We start from the raw sequence: 19,573 nt of genomic DNA, 5'->3' as shown, positions 1-19,573 counted from the left end.
GACTTATAAATAACTAGAGAAAGAAATCAGCAGTACATTGACATTTACTTACAAAGCTTCATTCTGAGGCTTACTCAAAACAGATATCAATATCAAAAGCATAAAGCCTGATTAATGATTTCCTCTTCCATGTGGAGGCACGAACTTCTCTGAACATTCATTTGTGCTGTCATATATTTGAAAGCACTTAGTTCTTACAAGTAAACCACTAAAACAACAGTTCATTTCACCACTCTTTGATCTAATATACCAACTTTAGCAGCTACATTAATCTAGTGATTAAGTTGGCCGTTAGACAGTTGTGTTTTAATGTATAATGGACAGACTTCACTGTTCATTCCATAATTACTGCACAAATCTGTATTTTTTTAGCAAGTGAAGCTGTTTTAAGGTTATTGGTCTTTTTGCACTCCAGAATGATTTTCCAGTTTCTCTCCTCCTTTTCTTTAACTAGGTTTACTCAGTAGAACTGCTCTGAATGATTTCATTTCTAGTGTGTTTTACTTCCTAGTTTCCAAGTACGTTTGTAACTTTGAATGACCATATTGGCAAAAATCACCAAACAAAGTTATTTTTGAAAGATCTGGATGCATCTTTTAAAGGAAATACAATTCACTGTAGGGTTTATACATCTTACAACCTCAATTAAACCTAAAACTTTAACAAAAAATAAGATGCCAGTAAAATTTACTATGGTTCCTTTCATTTGATTTGCCACAGTACTTGCTGTATACTGACCTATTTATTTCTCTCTGAACACTTCCGCTACACACTACAGTAAATATAAAAGGTAGAACAGTTTTCATCTTACGGCTATCTCTCCCAGACATTTTATTAGACACTTGCTAAATATTCAACCATAATATACATAGTTATGTCAGTGGTTAAGAGATGAAAGCCTACATTACTTCACTCAGGAAATGAAGTGCAGGTTTCAGTCCTTTCATTGCAATATCCTTTAGTGCATGGAACATAAATGTTTTTGCAGTGGATTGTTCAGCAAGCAAGTGATGCAATGACTTACACAGCTAAGCCACTGTATGATTTCTAAGGCCACAGGGTTAATGCATAGTGATAAACTATTCAGTTATAATTGTAGCTTTCATGCCAGTTAAATTGAGCACTCTGAATATTACTTCACAGTTAAAACTTACTCTGTTATTTAACAGAAATTTGAATTTTGATTACTCTGAAATCTAACTGATTCAACATTTAAGTTATATTGTCCCAAGGCAAAAATCAGATCCATAGCATAGTATGTAGTTGAAGAGTAAGTAAAGATCTTATAAGGACAATTTTTCCAACTACATCAAGTTTTATTTTGTGTTTCCCCCCATGTAAATCATATTAATATAACGGAGTTCTTTTAATTTCATGTTTGCTGTTTCTAGACCACTTACAATCAGAATTCTTTGATGCCTAGAAATTTTATGTGATAAAGAGAAAGGCATAAATGAGACCAATTGTAATGATCTCCAATACAACACAAAGTGAAGGATTTCTCTTAACAATGTCAATTCCTACATCTTGCTTTAAAAGACCTGGATAAACTCAGATGTCTTTCAGACATCATTAGTTTTCCACGTGAAAAGCTAGCCCACAATCACAACCAATGTAAACTGAAATACCGCAAAGCTAAAGTGTTAACAAACACCACCGTTGCAGCTGCTCAGACTATATGGTAATTAAAAAAAAAAAGACAAGAAGCATATTAATAAAAAAAGTATAAGATGACTGAATTTCCTCACAAGAAAAAATCTTTTATACCAATGAACCCCACCTTATAAGGAAAAATAATAATTTCTGGTTACCATGTATAATGCAGTAACAGAGCCACACTCACCATAAAGCAAAGTAAATTTTTCTCCATAAAGTAATTCCTATATATTTAATTATGAACATCTTTTTGAAAGTGATACAAACTTGATCAAAAGATTTCAAATAATAATCTAGCCACATACTGCATCAAACTACTGGGCATTTAATCTAGAAGAGTTTCATTCTAGGAGTAAGTTTTGGCTCTTAACCACGATATCTTGTTATTTTTCTTTTATAATGTATTTTCCCTACACTGAAGTGTCATTACTATCACCATCATTTCAGTAATTCCTGACAGTTACACAAGATTTTAGGTATTCCCAGGTTATGTATAGTATTGGTCCTCATTACTGACAGGTTATTGACATTTCAGTCAGAAGGAGTTACACCTGTGAGCTCAACCTTAAGTCAAGTTACCAGCACATCTTCCTGGAATGCTTTTGGTGCTCTGTAAGGCCAGCAGTACACCTCATGAATGTGGATCCTCCCTCTTTCTCCAAGTACGATCAGGACTTTGTGTTTTCAAAGTGCCATGGTCACATCAAAAATACATTAAGCGTTGGGTAAAAATAGCTAAAACTTTTAAATTGTTTCCTGTAATTGTACTTTTTCCCTTTTGAACTCGTATCTTCAAGAAGATAGACATTTGTGCCTGAGGCAAAAAGTTACTCACTGTGAACTAGGAAGCAAAAATCTTTCCACATCAGCAACAGAGTAAGCTTTGTGAAGCCTTCTGCATCATATTCCACAACGCCGCTATCAACAAGAAATACAAAACAGAATACAATTTTTATCTAGCATTCATACTAATACTGAATAAGATATATATAAATCTGGGATTACAGGGTTTGGTGTTTTTTCATTTGTTCAGAAGGTTCCAATACTTGTTTTATTTATTAATAATTACAATTTTCTAGCTAAATTTATGCTCTGGTACTGGAGATTTTTACCCAAATAAAGGCCATATTCATAAATATATTTTAGAATAAAATGAGACCTGGTAACGCATCTAAATTGACAATAACTTTACACACACAAAATCCCTGCATGTTATTCAGTTCAAGAGAATTTATTAATACACTATTAATGGACATAGTAAAATTGAAACTGTACAGGCTGAGAAAAGTTTAAATTTGAAAATTAAAGAGAGTACATATATAGAATCACAGCACGACAGTATAAAATATATATATATATAATGCTTGTCGTGTAGACATTAAAAGTCTCAACCACCAAAAGAAGGCATTTTCTAAGTCTGAAGCAGTATCAGAACTCGTGAACCATGTCACGAGTGAAATAAAATCAGAGGCATACCTGGTCCATTTCTGTACTGTAGTTTGGATCAAATAATTCTCAGAAGAAAAAAAAACAAGCTTTCATATGGATTAAGCCTACATCATCTCTGTCTACTCACATGTCCAAATCAAGTCGCTGTTATCTATCTACAGTTGTATAAAATTCGGGTACATACTAAAAACCACTTGTCTTCCTACCCTCACTTGAGAGACTGGAGATCTGAAAAGCTCCTAAATATTCATGTCATTTGGAATCACCACACAGAAGCAAAAATCCCCTCCTTACAATGAGGCAAAGCACTGCTGATCAGGCACTTGCTGTCACATCAGCTCCTGGACTTCTGTTCAAGCCAGAATTTAGGTGGAAGGACGAAGTGCCTACCTTTCACAGTGCTAAAACACCCCAAATTCATTGATTTATGAATCACTTGTCTCATCACGTCAGTCCACGGACCTCTGAACTGCAGGAATTCAAGACGACTGAAAGCCCTTTCTCTCATGAGACGCTATAGCTCCATGGTGGGAGCACCTGGTCTCCCAGTCTTGCCTTTATGTCAAGCAGTGGTTTCTGGCTACCGCATGGCTTGGAACTGTACCCCACTTACCCATCCTCCCACTTATGTCACCGCCTATTACTGTATGACCCCTATATTCAGCAACAAGCACATTTCTTTTGCACAGGGAGAAAATCCCTACTGTCCTTTTCCCGTAATCAGCTGTTCTCTGAGTAAAATCAGATTGGCAACATGCACTGAGCACTGAACTTCATTCCAGTATTTCCCTGGAGGGCAAATCTATATACATCATTCTGCAGAAATGACCAGATTTCATCTGGGTATCAGTTACAAAACCAAAGACCACGTGCAGAGAATAACACTTTCACGATGCTTCATAAAACAACGCATCAACAGAAAACTTACGTTCCAAAGTGACTCAGGAAGGCTGCGATGTACTCTCTTCTCTTATGGTATCCCTGAATAACGTATTGTACCTCAAAAAAAAAAAAAAAGGAAGAAATCAATAGCTATAAAAACATTAAAAAAATAATGCTGCTTATTTGTCATTTATTCCTTGTTAACGAAGATTTACATGGTTCTGAATCTGAATCCTTACATTTAATTTGCATGATTTTCCTAAAGAAACCTAAAATGCCTTTAAAAGAAGAGTGGATGCTGGCACACAGAAAATCTTGTAAAGAAATTTCTTTACTCACTTCCAAATAAAACTTAGTATTTCACAATATACTGAAGCACTGTTCAAGTACACAAGGTAGAGTGAAAAAAAATGCACGACCTTGCCTTGCTGAAGTTTAAGCATGAAGCTGCGCTAGGCAAAACATAATTACCTGATGTGACAGATGGCTAAGCATCAAAATCAAATTCAGGTTATAAAAAAATACAAATAATTTCACAATGGATCTTGGGTGTTTTCTGAAGACTGTACCTCCAAGAAAATCTTAACACTAAACTCTTTCAGTGGTTTCATGCTGACTCAGGGAGCCACCTACTCAATTGCAAGTATCAATTTCTGAGGCATTCTAGGTTTTGAAAGGCTTCCATCCTGGCACAGACAAAATCTAACAATGCTAAACTTGGAAAACTATAGGCAAAATTCTCCTTGCATCACGTATGTTTTCTTATTGATTTGAATGGGATTACTTAGCAGAATAGCGTGAACAGTGTTTGACCCATGACAGAAACAACGCTATGTTGCCAGGCTGAAAGAGCACCTGGTTTGCAACTGGTTACTTGAAGAAGCTACACTATGGTTCCATACGTGATGCCTTATGCAAATCCCTTTGCCTTCCAGAATGAAAAAGTAATGCTTTAAAAGTCTTTCTTTCCTTACCAAACAGGCAAAGAATAGAAAGAATATTTTTATTGACCATGGCAATATTAGAATGCCTTGGCTGGCAAATGCTTTCCTAAATTTTTTAAGAGACCCTGATGCAATCATTGCTGTGAGCTATCTTGTACCCCTTATATTATTCTGTTTATATTGAGGCTTATTTCATTTTATAAAAAACTATGATTATTTTGAAGGCTTTGTGCGGGATCTGAAATGTTATTTTGGGAAAAGGAAAACCTACAATAAGTTTGCTTAATGGAGTTTATTTAAAAAAAGGATAAAAACAGTCCTCTGTACTTGCAGATTTTAAAAACAGAAGTAATTTTAACAAACAAAAACACAACAAAAACAATTCCAAAGATAGATTGCGATAAGTTAAGGAAAAACTTTTTGAAGAACTTCTGAAAGATAAAATTATTTTCCTCATTTGGACAAAGGTAAAAATCATGTGGAAATATAGATAGGAAGTCTGTAATGAACAGATTCCTAGAGGTTAACCCATAAGCTGTTTATTGAAAATTACACAAAAAATGGAGAAGCTTTCAAAATATTGTACTCAGTCTTTTTTGTTTAAACACTAAGCTAGCCAGAACATAACCTTTTCAGTACATGCAACCTTAAGTAGCTATTAGTGTATGAATATCCAAGTAGACAGCTAATTCTGTTCATTTGGACGAGAAGAAAAATCACTAAATCCTCTCTAAGGCATTCAAAATCTACAGTGATGACTATGGTATGAGAACTTTGATTCTTCTGACTAGAAAAATAATATGCAAACTACACATTCGTATTTAATAGCTAAATTTTATGTTACAATGCAATGTATAATACAACAGCATTTTATCCTGAGCTGTAGCATATCACAAGAAATCCCACCCCAAGATCTGATCCCAAACATGCTCATTTATTTAACAGATTCATTATCTTCAACACGTTGCTTAGGTGCTCAACTCTTATCAAGAAGTTATCCATTGTATAGTTCATGTCAAATATGTTCTGCTTGAACTACCTGGCAGAAGAAAAATGACGTCTACAGAAACACTACAGTGTGTTACTGTAAACAGTACAACACATAAGGGAAAGGGAAGTTGAGTTCTCTTTAGTTATTTACCTTGTTTGTTAGTAGCTGGCATACTTGGGGTACGTAGTCAATAAGACAACCTCCACCAGGAAAGGCTGGGATGTGAAGGGCAGATGATCCTCCAAGTGCACTAGAAAGAGAAGTTAATTTAGAAGTACATCATATGCGCAGTTCCTGGGATTTGAAAGCGATTTTTACACTGGCCTCTTGCCCTAAATTTAAAGACAGAGGGCTATAATGAGGAAATGCATTTTATGCTGTGGTGATATAAAAAGCATTAAGCGATACCATCTATAAAACCAGGTTATACCACTATCCATTGTAATTCAACACCTTTAATCAAGAATATCACTAACACAAAGCATTGTATAAGGAAATAGGTTTTTTCATTATAAACAGTTACATTTCTTAACCCTCTTCAATCAGATGTATCACACTGCAGTTAAGATACCTTGCTATAGCTGCATGAGACGATTTTGGGTCTTGAAATACTGAAAAAGCCACCTTCAGTCAGAACAGCTAAGAACAAACGCAATAAGTTGGACTGACGAGTAATAGATGTCCAGACACAACGTCAGTCATGCCATTTATTCCAGTTTTTGGCCCCTCCAATACAAGACAGATGTTAAGCTAATTGAAGGCATACCGATGTCTTCAAGTGTGTAATGGAAAACAAAGAGAAGATAGAGAAAATCTTCTCAGAAGTGCACAGTGATAGGATGAAAGGCAACGCAGACATGTTGAAAACAAAGGAAGGTCTGGTTAACTATTAGGAAATAACCAAAGAGTGGAAGAGGGGCCCCGAGGGCCTCAGGAATCTCCATCTTCAAGGTGCTCAAAGCTTGGCTGAACGACTGCCATGAGCAACCTATCTAAACTGGTCCTGTTCTGAGGAAGGAGTTGGCCCAACTAACCTCTGTAAGTTCTCTCCAACCTAAATTGTTTTATGGTTATATTATATGATTCTATGGTTTTGTTCATCCCCCAAGAGAAGCAATGGGAACAAAGATATTCTTTATTCATATACAATATACCAACTGGAAATCTGAATGACAGAGATCCACAGAAATAAGATTATTTCAAAGATGCATTTACACTGCTCAACTAATTGCCTTTGTCATAGGATGGAAAACTGAAGCACGCCTGCTATTGCTGAGGATCTAAGCTCCTTCAGCGTGCAAATATCTAGCACTTTTTATTTAAATTGCGTTGCATAAGGCAACAACCAGCTAAAGTCCATGGTACTTTCTTTTAGCAGTACTGACCTAAATCTTTCTTATAGTCTTTTACCAATCAAAAGGGATATGAATTTCCATTATGCACTGTGGCTTACATCATGCACTAAAAATCCAGAACCTTGTTGGGTACAATTAAAAAGCTTCAAACGCTAAATTACTTTGTGGCCTTCTGTTTACATGCTGCTTCCATGAAAGATTAAACTGGCTGGAAACAAGGATCTTCTCTGCAAAACAAGGCTCTTGTTCTCCAGTGGGACCTGCCCTTCTATTTTCCTCAGTACTTGATAACGTATCACTTTGGTAGGTATAAAGGTCTGCAATCATACATCCCTTTGAAGGAACAGAGCCTAAATAAATAAAACTTGTAATGAGGTATATGGAAATCTGCTACTCAGGCAAAACAGTCTGGGTTCAGCAGACTGTTCACCACATGGAACAGTTCTGCAGGTCTGGATTTTGCATATGCAATGATGAAAGAAAAAAGCCTTGAGTACACCACAGCTACACGAAAAAAAAACAAACACTTTTCTAGCAGAAGTCAGACTTGAATGAGATTTTTTTTTAAAATTCAGTTTCCTTGCTGCTATTCCCTTACGAAAAGTACTCACATGGGAATGTAATTTTGCTGCTTGCAGATGTCAAAAACAGCAAAGCATAACTACTAGATTATTAAGAAATTAGAACACATCTGAAAGGGTTGTTTGCTCTTAGGAAACTGAAAGCATAATGGGTCCATCAGTCTTTTATGTTGGAGAACGACAGACTTGTCCCTCCTGATATATTACTTGGGGACTGTGAACCTTACTTTAAGATGCTAGCTTTGAGTTTATTGAGTATGTCCATAGGAGACTCCAATCTCATACACAGAGCAAATGGTACTGTCCATTTTGCATCCTGCCTCGTTTCATTCGCAACCATGTCCAAGCTCCCCCTCTGAGCCGAGATTCCATTGGAGATGCTCAGATGACTACAGAAGAAATTACAGGCTCCTCTCTTGATTACAATAGCAGGCATGAAATTAGAAGAAATTTCTACCAGATTTCACATGCAAATAAAATCCAAACCCCCTATCACCAGGTTCCAATACATCTTCCAGACTGAATTATTGATTTGTGACTATAGGCTTCCCATTTTACCTGCACCCATATTCTGAAAGGAGTCAATTTACAAAAACATGTTGACATAAACAGGGATTCAACCCTTAAATGAAAAACAGACTGCTACTAGGTGTGGCTTCTGAGAAAGAGAACCCTACACAGAAAAAAGGCTGGAATTTCTAGTATAATTATCCTCTGAAAACAGAATAAAGCTGTACAAAATGTAATTTGTGTTCTGTAGAAATAATTATGGGTAGGGAAAATTAAGAGTGGACAGGCATCTTTGTTCCCTCTATTGGGTCAGAGAATTTGCTTATTAAATACTTTAATAAAATACTGCATTTGCACAGGACCTTGCCTCTGACAATCGCAAAACTTTCTATAAACACTTAATAATTAAGCTTCAACTGCCTTATGAGGCTGATGTTTATCTTTTATGTTTGAACGCGTAAGGAAGCTACTGCTCGGTATTGGATTTGACCATGTCTGTGCCATGTCAAAGGGACACACCTTCAGTACCTCAAGTGTGAGGCACAGCAAGAGGCTATCCTTCTCATGACCTTATAATAAACCTGCATCTGAAGAAAGAAGTGATTTAATGTCAAATAATAAGCAGCTGCAATATGTGCAAGGAAATATGTAAAATAAAGAAAAACAGGCAAGCGTAGCTCAGTATTTAATGTTCCTCAAGCCTAGTCAAAAGAAAGAATATAAGAAAAAAATGTTGTTAGATGCCTTTTAGAGTCAAGGGCATTGTTTGCCAAAAGATTCCACCAGTGCAAACTAAAGATTCCTGCACTTCAGACCTACTTTTCAGATAGCAGAGCCTCTTAGAGGATAAATCTTACATAGTCTGTGATTAAGCTTTCCTTCTTCGTATCACTGTCATACACACTTCCCACAAATAAAACACATTTTTATACCCAAGAATAAAAACAACTTCAGTATCAGGTTTCATAACATTCATTTTATCAAGATGACCGAAAAAACATCAAGAGTTATGAAGAACAAATTACTTTGTTTTTAAACACAAGTAATTAATATTGCTCCTCTACTGCTGCCGGAGTAAGTCTAGTTTCAGAACAACCAAACAGAATTGTTTGATATTTACTTCCACCACCCTCCCCCCCGCACCCCCCCCCCCCCCCCCCAGTAACCTGGTACTTTTTAAAGGCCAGAATTCTGATTCTGACTTCCTATAATTTACTATCATTTTGAAGCAACTGTCTTAGTGGATGCTATTTCATTAGGACTGGTACCGGATGAAGATAAATACATGATAGATCTACCTATCTATGAGATAAGGATGCATGAACATGTTGGAAGGCAGAGACAAAGATCTGTTGGCCTTGTCATTTTATTCACTTGCTGCTACGCTAAACCTACTGAGCTCTGCAAACCAACTTTGTACATCTGATCTGTACATCTTCGTACATCCTCATACATCTGACAGACCAGAGACTCCATTGCAGCAAGTTCCTGCTTTCTCGGGTTTCCAGTGTCAGATGCAATGTGATTCTGATCCACCTTCAGTGAATTAAACAGGATTTTGTGATGGACTCCATACCGAATTCAACAAGAGCAGCAGTCAGCCTACATTAATAGCAGTTTTGTTCTGAGACATACTGAAATGCAAGAACAGATAGCGTAGCTGGAGTATGTTTACATTTCTGCTGTTGACTTGTGCATTCCAAGTGAATTGCTCTGTCCGTCTCTCAATGGATCTATTTATTCAAGCCCGCATTTAAAATGCAAAATTCTTTTCCATTTGTTGATAGCTTATAATTACATTAAACTGTCTTTCTCAAGAAATGATCCTTGAAAAAAGATAAGAAGACATAGCATTATTTCACAGGTTTACAGAAGTGACTGTTCTCGTTCCTGAGTATTTAGCTGTAAAGAACCATTTAGTTCCCCTTCCTTAAAAAGGTCACCTACATGGGAAGACAAAAATTGCTTCTAAGTCCCAAGCTCAGAAAAGTTAGCGGTTAGGCAAGGCAGACTTAAAGGCATGATGGAATATGCTCCTACTCCCATCCCTAGCCTACCCCTTCCCTGCAACTCTCCCCCATAATCTCTTGGGCCTGTCAAGCTCCCCTAAACTCCTTTCCTTCATCTCTTCCCTGCAATCCATTTTGCTGCCCCTTTTCTTGGAGCAGAAAAATGCATGCAAGTACATCACCAGGACATTTTGAGCTGAGTCTGAAAATAAGGATTATTTCAGACTATTTCTTACATCTTGCAGGGTCCTGCAAGAATACCAGTATCACAGTTTATAAAATTATGTGCTGACACAGGTTATGGTACTGCAGATAAGCACCCATACACATTTCATACTCTCCATATGTTTTGCTCTAATGGCTTTTATCTGTTACCATTCTCTGTGCCCAAAATTCCATAAGCTTTTCTGTGAAAGACGTATCACAACCAGCAGAACATCTAAGGAGATTTTTCAGGCTCTGAAAAGGAGATATCTGGCACCATGGTATTTATTTTCGCTCCAAGAGGGGAAAGACTAAAAACCATGCATTTGTGAAGGAGGTCTAGAATCATAAGAAGTATATTCCTGCATACAGTGTTAACATATTAAATAGATTTATTTCAGAACAAAGTGGTACATAATACTGATTGCACTCGATGTTTATAATCCAGTGTATTCTTTCTACAAATAAAATAAGAAAATGACAACTGCAATGGATATGAACCATACAGTTGAAGATTTGCCTAGCTTTGAAAATATAAATACACAAAAAACTTGCCTCTGCACGGAAAGACTTTTTATACTGGTTCAAAATAACTAAGAGCTTTTCTCTCAGTGTGGCCAATGTTAAAACATGTCATATCTACTTACTAGTGATGGAAGGTAGACTTTAGACTCTATAGACTATAGCCCTTTCTTTTACAAGGATACACCCTTCTTAACTCTAAGTTTTCACCTGCTTTATTTTGAAACTGAAGCACGTTTCAGACCTACACAAGCATTTAAGGGTTTATTACTCATGATGGGTATAAGCAAGAATAGCCTGAAGCAGGTGGAAAGAAATTCCCTTCTTTTTGCTCTTTTTTCCTGATTTGAGACACTCATATTATGAGCTTTGATCTCCTTCCCTGTTCTCTTTCTCCTTTGTTGCTAAAGTAAATAGTTCACTTTTTTTTTTTTTCTTTTGCAGTTTCATCATTTTAGTACATTACACCATTTGGCACAGGAGACACAAAGAACCACATCAAATAAAAGCACGTGACCACAAAAGCCTTAAGAACCATGATCCCAGATTCGTTGTCAGTTTACCATTTTTCAGACTTGCTCGACCATCAAATCCTCCCTATCACATTAACAATGTTGTGCTTTGCAGGAGATCTGGAATAGTGCTTCAATCAGCAAAACAGAGATTAACAATAAAATAACAGAACATTACTCTTACTACTGAGAAATCAGTCAGTCTAGACTTGTGACAGTGCTTTCTCCCCTTTCTAGTAATATTCAATTTAAAGCAAATGTAATTAACATATTGTTTGTCCAGTCATATCTACTACAAGGTAAAGTGTATCTCCCCAGAAATTCCTACCTTAATTTTACAGGAACGACTTAGAGACCCAACATGCTTCTATTTTTACAGGAATACAGACTTTTTAATTAACAATTAACTATTTCTACTTCAACTTAGGTAAAATGAAAATGTATGTTTCCAGCTAACTGATATAATATGATGTAATGATGTTATTGAGGGTAAAGAAAAAACACAATCACAATTAAGACCTAGAGGAAAAACTACACAAAATCTATTTATTTGGAGAGAGAATCCTGGTCAAACACTAACTAAAAGTCTGGCCAAGTAAAGCCAAAAGGATAAATAACATCTTTCTTTCCTTGACCTACTAAAGGTTCAGAGTAAATACTTCTGAGTTCCTCCTGACTGGTGACTGGAAAAAAATACGAAACAATCACTGTAAAAAAAAGTGGATACTAAAAACAAAATGTATTTCAGCTTCACAGACTGTGCAGAAAACTGCAACTCAGGCTTTTTGAGCTCTGTTTGCACCTCTTCTGCTGACTTTGTATGTTTTAGCACGTCATTGCAAACCACTTTGCTTGCCCACCTACAATGGTCGGACGCTTACACTGAAGTACACTGAAGTTTCATAATCTTCATCGAATAGTATAAAGCTGTGGGATGAAGTCATCTGTAAGTGCTAATGAATACTGCTTTGTTTGGGTTATTCCAACTTTGGTATTCTGATGTAGGTAAAATTGTCAAAGAACAGTTTTCAGTACTACATTTCCGATTTTAGACAAGGTGGGTATACCAACAAAAGAATTAGATTAACTGTATAGAGTTTGGGTTCTAGTAAACTTTAACAGGTTTACACACAAACCATAGCCCAGGTGATGCAAAACTGAAAGACTTAAGGGGATAGGAGCTCTGTCCCCAGGATTTTACTACTCCTGAGGAAAAAAAAGAAACAAAGCATGAGATGAATAGATAGTTAACCATATAATTAAATTAGAATATGTTTCTTCCCTTCTTTTATTCAGATTCAGAGCTGGGAGGGGAAAGAACAGTATAAAGCTTTGCAGCATAAAGCTTTCCCTACTGTTGATAGCATGAAAGCCTAAAACTGCCAGTATTTCCTCTGCATCAGCTAAACCAGGACTGAAGTGATTTCCTTTACTTAATGGGTTTTTATATGCAGAAATCAACCCAAAGGTTCTGCGTAAATAGGATCAAAAGGTTTCCACTGGTCTGTTAAGCAACAGCAAGCCTGGGCTGAAGGCGATGGAGCTCTTCACAGGCCTCAGCCCTCACCTTCTCTGAAGACACAAACCCATGCAAGGATAACGTTTATTGCCCAGCTGATGAGTCCCTCATGTCACACAGCTGTGGTTGTGTACACACACTGTACACAAAGCCTATAACAGTCATAATCCCATTTTCTTCCCTGTGTAACAGGACCCACTTTTATAGATCAGTCTCAAGCCTATAGCAGGAGCCCTGGCCAGGCCAAGAGTCCAGCAGATCTGACAGCCCTCTGGGAACTGCACCGTGCCTCGAAACACAAACTTTTGGACAGCTGGACAGGAGAAGTCCAACTGAATGTGACAGAAACGATCAGAAAGGCTCCAATGTGTGCAGTGGTTTAAAATACAGGCTTATTTAACTGCTGTTAACAATATCAATCTATAAAGCAATGCCCAGTACAAAGATTTTGGTCGCCATTCATTCTGACAATATAAATACAAAGGGACAAATAAAAATGCAATATATTTAAGACTGATTAAAAATATTACTAAATCCTTCATGCTTAATATGTGGAATTATTTTCCAGAATATAGAACAAACAGGTGAAAAAAGAGAATATGAAAAGTTTCAGAGGCTATAAAAAGAGTGTGCTTGGCTCTTACAGGGCCCCAAAATTCTGACAAAAGTCACTTTTGTTTTGAAACTTACTATACTTAAGCCCCTCTCAGTTTCTCCACACACACACACACAAAAAAAAAAAAAAGCAAGGTATATTACAAATTTAGCATGCTTAGTCATTTCACAGCAGCTTGCTTTTGGAAAGGTTACAAATAAGGAGATATTCATAACAAATAATGTCAGGACTGAATTTAAAGGCATTTCTTATGGTCTCAAGCAGAGGTTTTTTGTTGTTTTTTTTTTCAGAAAGTATTAGTTACTAATATTAAGTCTTCATCAGCACAACATTATTCAAGGCAAATCTTTATAAGAGCACCTGAGCAAGTTGCTAGGTGCCTCACAGTTTAACCAGGAAGGCCTGGTTCCTGTCCCAGGGAACTTGCACAGCCCGACATTTTGCACCACGCAACGCAATAAGGAACTAAGCAGCAGGGACTGAACGGTGGGGAAAGAACAGCATGGGCTGCAATACGGAGACTTAAATATTTACAATGAAGAAAGATGTATTTCCAAAGCGTTTTGCTTATTTCTTAAAGGAATCTTGGCAGAAAATTAAGAGAAGTGTCAGTGAGAAGTGAAGGAAAATTAAGAGTTTCACCACAGAGAATTAAATGCAAAGAGGAAATAACAGAAAAAAAAAAGTTGTAGAGTTGTAGGAAAAGGGCAGACAAATGAAGCAGCAGCAAAAATAACTGACCGAACAAAAAGATACAGATATGATAAAAAACATGGGCAGATAAGAAAAGAAAGAGAACACTATGCAATCCTATGAAAAAAAATTGATAGCAGAAAGTTAAGATTAGAGAAATGATTCATGACACCAGGAGAAAGACCCTCCAGCCTAACCTCCTGCGATCATATTTGGTACGGATCTCAGGAAGAAGAGCAAGTGTGAAAGAGGCCGGAGACTTGTCACACTAGGGCAGCACAAGAGTTTGACTGAAAGACAAGGTGGATGTTAGCCCAGTTACAAGACTTGTTCATCCTGCATCAATTTGAAATGCCAACACAACAACTGAAGTGGTTTAAAATGCCACACTATCCCCATTTCTCCTTTACATGAAGAAGAGGGTAATGTCTCCTCTGTAATCTGAAAATTTACTTTTGAATTCCCTGCTCTCCAGAAGTATACTTTTAAAGGTATTACCTGTTTTGCAGACATATAGACACCACCTTAACTGTGAATATATTGAGGGTCTTCTAAGTAGCAGGAAAAAAACAACAACTGGGCATTGACTCTTTGCCTTAAGGGAAAAATGTTTCTAAATCCTAACTCAAAAGAACTAAAAATGGCTTACATGTAGTATGAAGATAGGAGCTGGAATTGTAAACTTTTGCATAAAAAGTAAAAAAACACCAGATCACTAGTATACTGTGAGCAGTATTCTCCTCTGGAACAGTAGAACTTAATAAATTAATGAAGGGATTGAGGATTTATTTATGGTGAGGATCACTGGAAATTCCTCTGCACTGAAACATGGGTGGTATGTTACACAATGCTTGTCATTGTTTGATACTGATCTGCTGTTTTATAATCCACTCTGCTTTAGCGATGGAGATCTCCCAAACAATTCCATTGAACAGAATATTTATCACGAATGTGTGTGCATCTTCTATCTATCCATAAAACGGATGATATAAATGAATAACTGATCTAAGATGGGTATCAGTTATTTTTATTTATTTTTTATTTTACAAACGTGTGCCCTATATACCTACTGTTTATCAATCTTTGGCCCTGCACTCAATATCAGTGAGTGCATGTACTATGTATTATGATTGTTCACATGGCAGGTGTTTTTCTAGTACTTTTACTAAGCTCATCTAACCAGCAGTGTTTCTATCATGAAGCAGAAAAATAAGTCTCAAAGCAGTGTACTACTCCATTGCCTTTCTTACCAGCTTCACTCACCTTTTTCTGAAGCACAACATTCATTTCCTATAATTTGCAGCCTTTTTATGTTTTATGACTGCACTTGCTTATATTGTTCCTTATTTTATGTTCCCTAATCTATTAGTCAAATTACAGTAATTATCTCTTACTGTTAATCTTTTCCAGATATTGCTTAATGCCTAACGCTTTCAGGGACACAGTCATTCTGTAAGCATGCTATTTTTCTGCCTCTCTACTGAAATAGTACTGTCTGTAAACTTAAACATATTAACAAAGCTTGTGGATCTCTTCTGGAGAAACATTTAGTGTAAGCAACATAACATCCCCTGCATCATCAGCATCAGATTTGATTAGCTTTGATGAAGAACAAGAAATGCAAAGCACTGAAAGGATAGGAAATCTTGCAGAAAATTCTCAGAAATGAAATGAGAGCAACATGCTGGAAAACTTCTGGATATGAAGTTGAGCATTTGGGTCATCTATAAGAATGTCTGAGGGAGGCAGAAAGTTAGAGGGGGAAAAATGTTTTTCTTTCATACATCTGGCTTCTGATGCTGATTTCCATGTGTATGCAGCATGATTAAGGGGCATTCTTGCTCAGATCTTGAAATTGCCTTTATCTTATGTTCACAAATGATGTGGAATGCTACAAGTCTGGTCTGGTGCTCCAGCTACATTCTCCAAGAGGCCTAGTGAACTCAGGTTTTATGTAAGCCAAATATGTTCACATGTGGACGCAAGGCAAGAGAGCATAAGTTTTTCATGTAAACACAGCCACTGTGGTTTGACAATCTAATAAGAACCATGTTAAACCCTTTTTCATTTAACAAGATGATATGAATCTGCTTGGATGGTTTTTACAACCCCTTTCAGAATTTTTACCACAGGCATTTGTGTAAGTGTGTTTTGTTCCTATGAACATAAATAATTCAATATTCACCTTAACATACCCTCTTTCCAAACAGAGGGAAGCAGGACTATGCATCGCATAACAAAAAGGCAGCCTTTGGTAAATGGGAAGAGTGGGAATAGTGCTCAGATGAAAATATTTGCAGTTTTAAACCCTGCTTTACATCAGATGTAACAAGGGCTCCTTCTGCAACAAGACAGACATGGATCTACTTTAAAAACAAGAGAAGAAAAGGCAGAAAATAAAAACCTAGATGTTCATTGTGTTAAAATGAAGACAGGGTCCCCACTTACACACAAGAAACCGGAAACTATCTTCGTAGCTTAGAGCTGCACTTCTCTTGTCAAAAGGGGAATATCAAGGTTTTTGTTTTCATTGATGCCTCTTCTGTTCACGAAGCAGCTTCATTAATGTACATATTGCAAGACAAAGACTGGAATGAAAATCCTTTTCACAAATATTCCCTTGTTACTAGAATACACTATGAATGCATATAGTGCATAAATCAGGCCTGAGGCAAATGTAAACACTTGCATCCCGTAAACTTCCTTCAATGCATACTCTCTTTCCTTAGAAACTGGAAATACTTATATAGTCACTGAAAGACACAAATTCCAACTTTACATTAGTATACCTTAACATCTTTTAAGGGCTTGATTAATGTTACTTAAATGTTTCAGGGCTCGAGTGTCTTTCCAAGTTAAGTACTGAGATAATGGAGTGGCCTAACCTGTGTCTTGAAGTAGATATATTTACCAATAAATACAGAATTTGAAAAAATTAGCCTTTTTAGTCGAAGAATGACATTTTCAGAAAGCTTCTCAGCTTTTAAATCATTACCATTCTGTCTTTCAATAAGAACAAAGATCTAGCTATTCTACATCTAGAATAGCTTCCTAATATAAAGCTATTCCAGAACAGGTGTTTTTTTTTGGGAAAATATATAAAGGCTTTGGAGTCCTATAGATACTAAAAATAATAGTTCAAATCAAACATATTGTTATATTTCCTCAACCACCAGTCAGAGAAGTTTTCAATAAGAATAACAAGGAATAGATTAAAATATGAAACAGCACAAACTTTGATCTCCTTGTCCTTCATCCTGGAACACATTTTCTCTGTTTTCTTTCTTTACTAGTTCTTCCTCCCTCCTTTTCTTTCAAAAATCAAAAGCACCAAGTACTATTCATACCTGTACTAGATGCATCAATGATGACATTGTAAAACCAAATCTGCTGCAAATACTCTCTAAAATAAATGAAGAATGTAAACTAAGCAACCGAATGAGGCACATTATATGAACTAAAATAAAAACTCACAATAGACGAGAACTACTTCAAAGAATCCATTCTGTCAATGGTGGCTTATTTCCAAGCCAAAGATCTACCACTTGCTACTAAAGATTTATTTATCAAAATAAATTATATAACATATTCCATTATCCTCATATTTTATTTACACCAACATTTTGACACCTAACAATGTAATGTTAATGTTATTATACTGAGACTTCTAGATTATAGCCTGATAAAAAACTCACTCAATCTGATGGGGACTATGATGTCTTGCCAGTATTTGTATGTGCTGTCTTTTTTCTATAAACAAATTATTTTACAAAGGAATACATATACATTTTTAAAAACTTTATTGTATGCAATGATCTCCTAAACATTAGCTTTTAATTGACTAGAGTTAAGTGACAGAATTCTTAACAGAATTCTTCCTTCATTCAAATGACTTCAACAATTTAGCGACTTTTTCCCCATTACTAAACATGTTATTTATTCAGTCATAAGCGGAGTGGCTGTGAACACTGTTCTGTAAGTGCCCAAGATTAGGAAGCTGTTATAATTACATTGCATGGCTAAACAACAGAATGTTTACCTTAATACTTAATCTAATTTTACCTATCAGCATCTTACAAAAGAGAACTTATGCCCAAAACGAAAATATTCTAAGTTTTGGCTGAGAGTGCTTATATTCTTAACTGCATTTGGTTGTTTCTACGAGTAATAAATAGTAGTACAGTGTTGGAGTCTTCTGTGTTATAAATGTGTTTCTAGATCCTGTATTTTTATTTCTCCAAAGTTTTTTAAAGTTTTATTTCTTTAAAGTCTTTAATGTAAGAAAGAAGATATGCCACCAAACAGTTCAATTTTGCTCACCATCTCCATACCTGTCACTGAATGGCATAACTGGCAACCTCAGCTTTCAGGAAGAACTCTTTCAAAGTTGCGTTAATGCCATTTGATAAATCACCATAACTACAAAAATAATTATGTTAATATATTTATCGTAATTTATCATGTACTAATTAAAATTAGTACCTCTTCTATTCTACATCTCTTCTTCACATGTGCGTGCTTGAAGTTTATGATCTTCCACTTTAGTATCAAGTCACTAAATAAACTGCGATGGAAACCACAAATTCTGTGTTTTATTCCAATTCTGTCAATGGTTTCTGGAGTAAATGAGGAGAAACAGCCTCAACCATTGTTTATCAGTCTTTGAAGACTAAGATATATACATAGTCGTCTTGGACTTGCAGAGGCCATGCTAGAAAAACATCATCCTTGACCTCTGCAAGGCACTTACAAAACAAAACAAAAAATACCTTACAACTGCCAGCACCTTGTAATTTTAGTTTAACTCTGAAGGCTACATCTCTTTATGATATAACTCATAATTCAATGTTTGCTGTGTCCTCTTGATGATTTAGTATGAATCTGATGTTCTTCTTCAAGCCAGGAAAGAGATGGCTAAGGGTGACAGAAAAACATGGAGGATCAGAAGACTGGTTAAAAATACAAGCATCGGAGTAGTACTACATGTCGCTCTAAAATACCTTTCATCCCACAGGCTGTGAGGTGTTTTAACAATGTATAATAGAATTCATGTATAGCGCAAAGACTGCTGCAAATCCGTTCCTATATAATCCACAATACAATTTATGTCAGGGAATGAATACTTTACGT

At 36.2% G+C, this 19,573-nt stretch overlaps 1 protein-coding gene across 7 annotated transcripts in view; it reads right to left on the bottom strand.

Annotated features, from left to right (window-relative positions):
- The window catches only part of BABAM2 (BRISC and BRCA1 A complex member 2), a 170,001-nt gene that overhangs the window by 36,089 nt on the left and 114,339 nt on the right, over nt 1-19,573 (bottom strand). For all 7 annotated transcript variants that reach the window (XM_040551411.1, XM_040551412.1, XM_040551415.1 and 4 more), the window contains 3 exons: nt 6,073-6,172; nt 4,034-4,104; nt 2,492-2,574 (listed from right to left, as the gene is read on the bottom strand). In XM_040551411.1, coding sequence (XP_040407345.1) covers nt 2,492-2,574; nt 4,034-4,104; nt 6,073-6,172 — 254 coding nt within the window. The remainder of the gene's footprint in view (nt 1-2,491; nt 2,575-4,033; nt 4,105-6,072; nt 6,173-19,573) is intronic.

The sequence above is a fragment of the Cygnus olor genome, chromosome 3, assembly GCF_009769625.2.
Source record: "Cygnus olor isolate bCygOlo1 chromosome 3, bCygOlo1.pri.v2, whole genome shotgun sequence".
In the NCBI taxonomy this organism is placed as follows: Eukaryota; Metazoa; Chordata; class Aves; order Anseriformes; family Anatidae; genus Cygnus; species Cygnus olor.
Note: the sequence above shows the minus strand (reverse complement) of the source record. Positions and strands in the feature narration are given on the sequence as shown.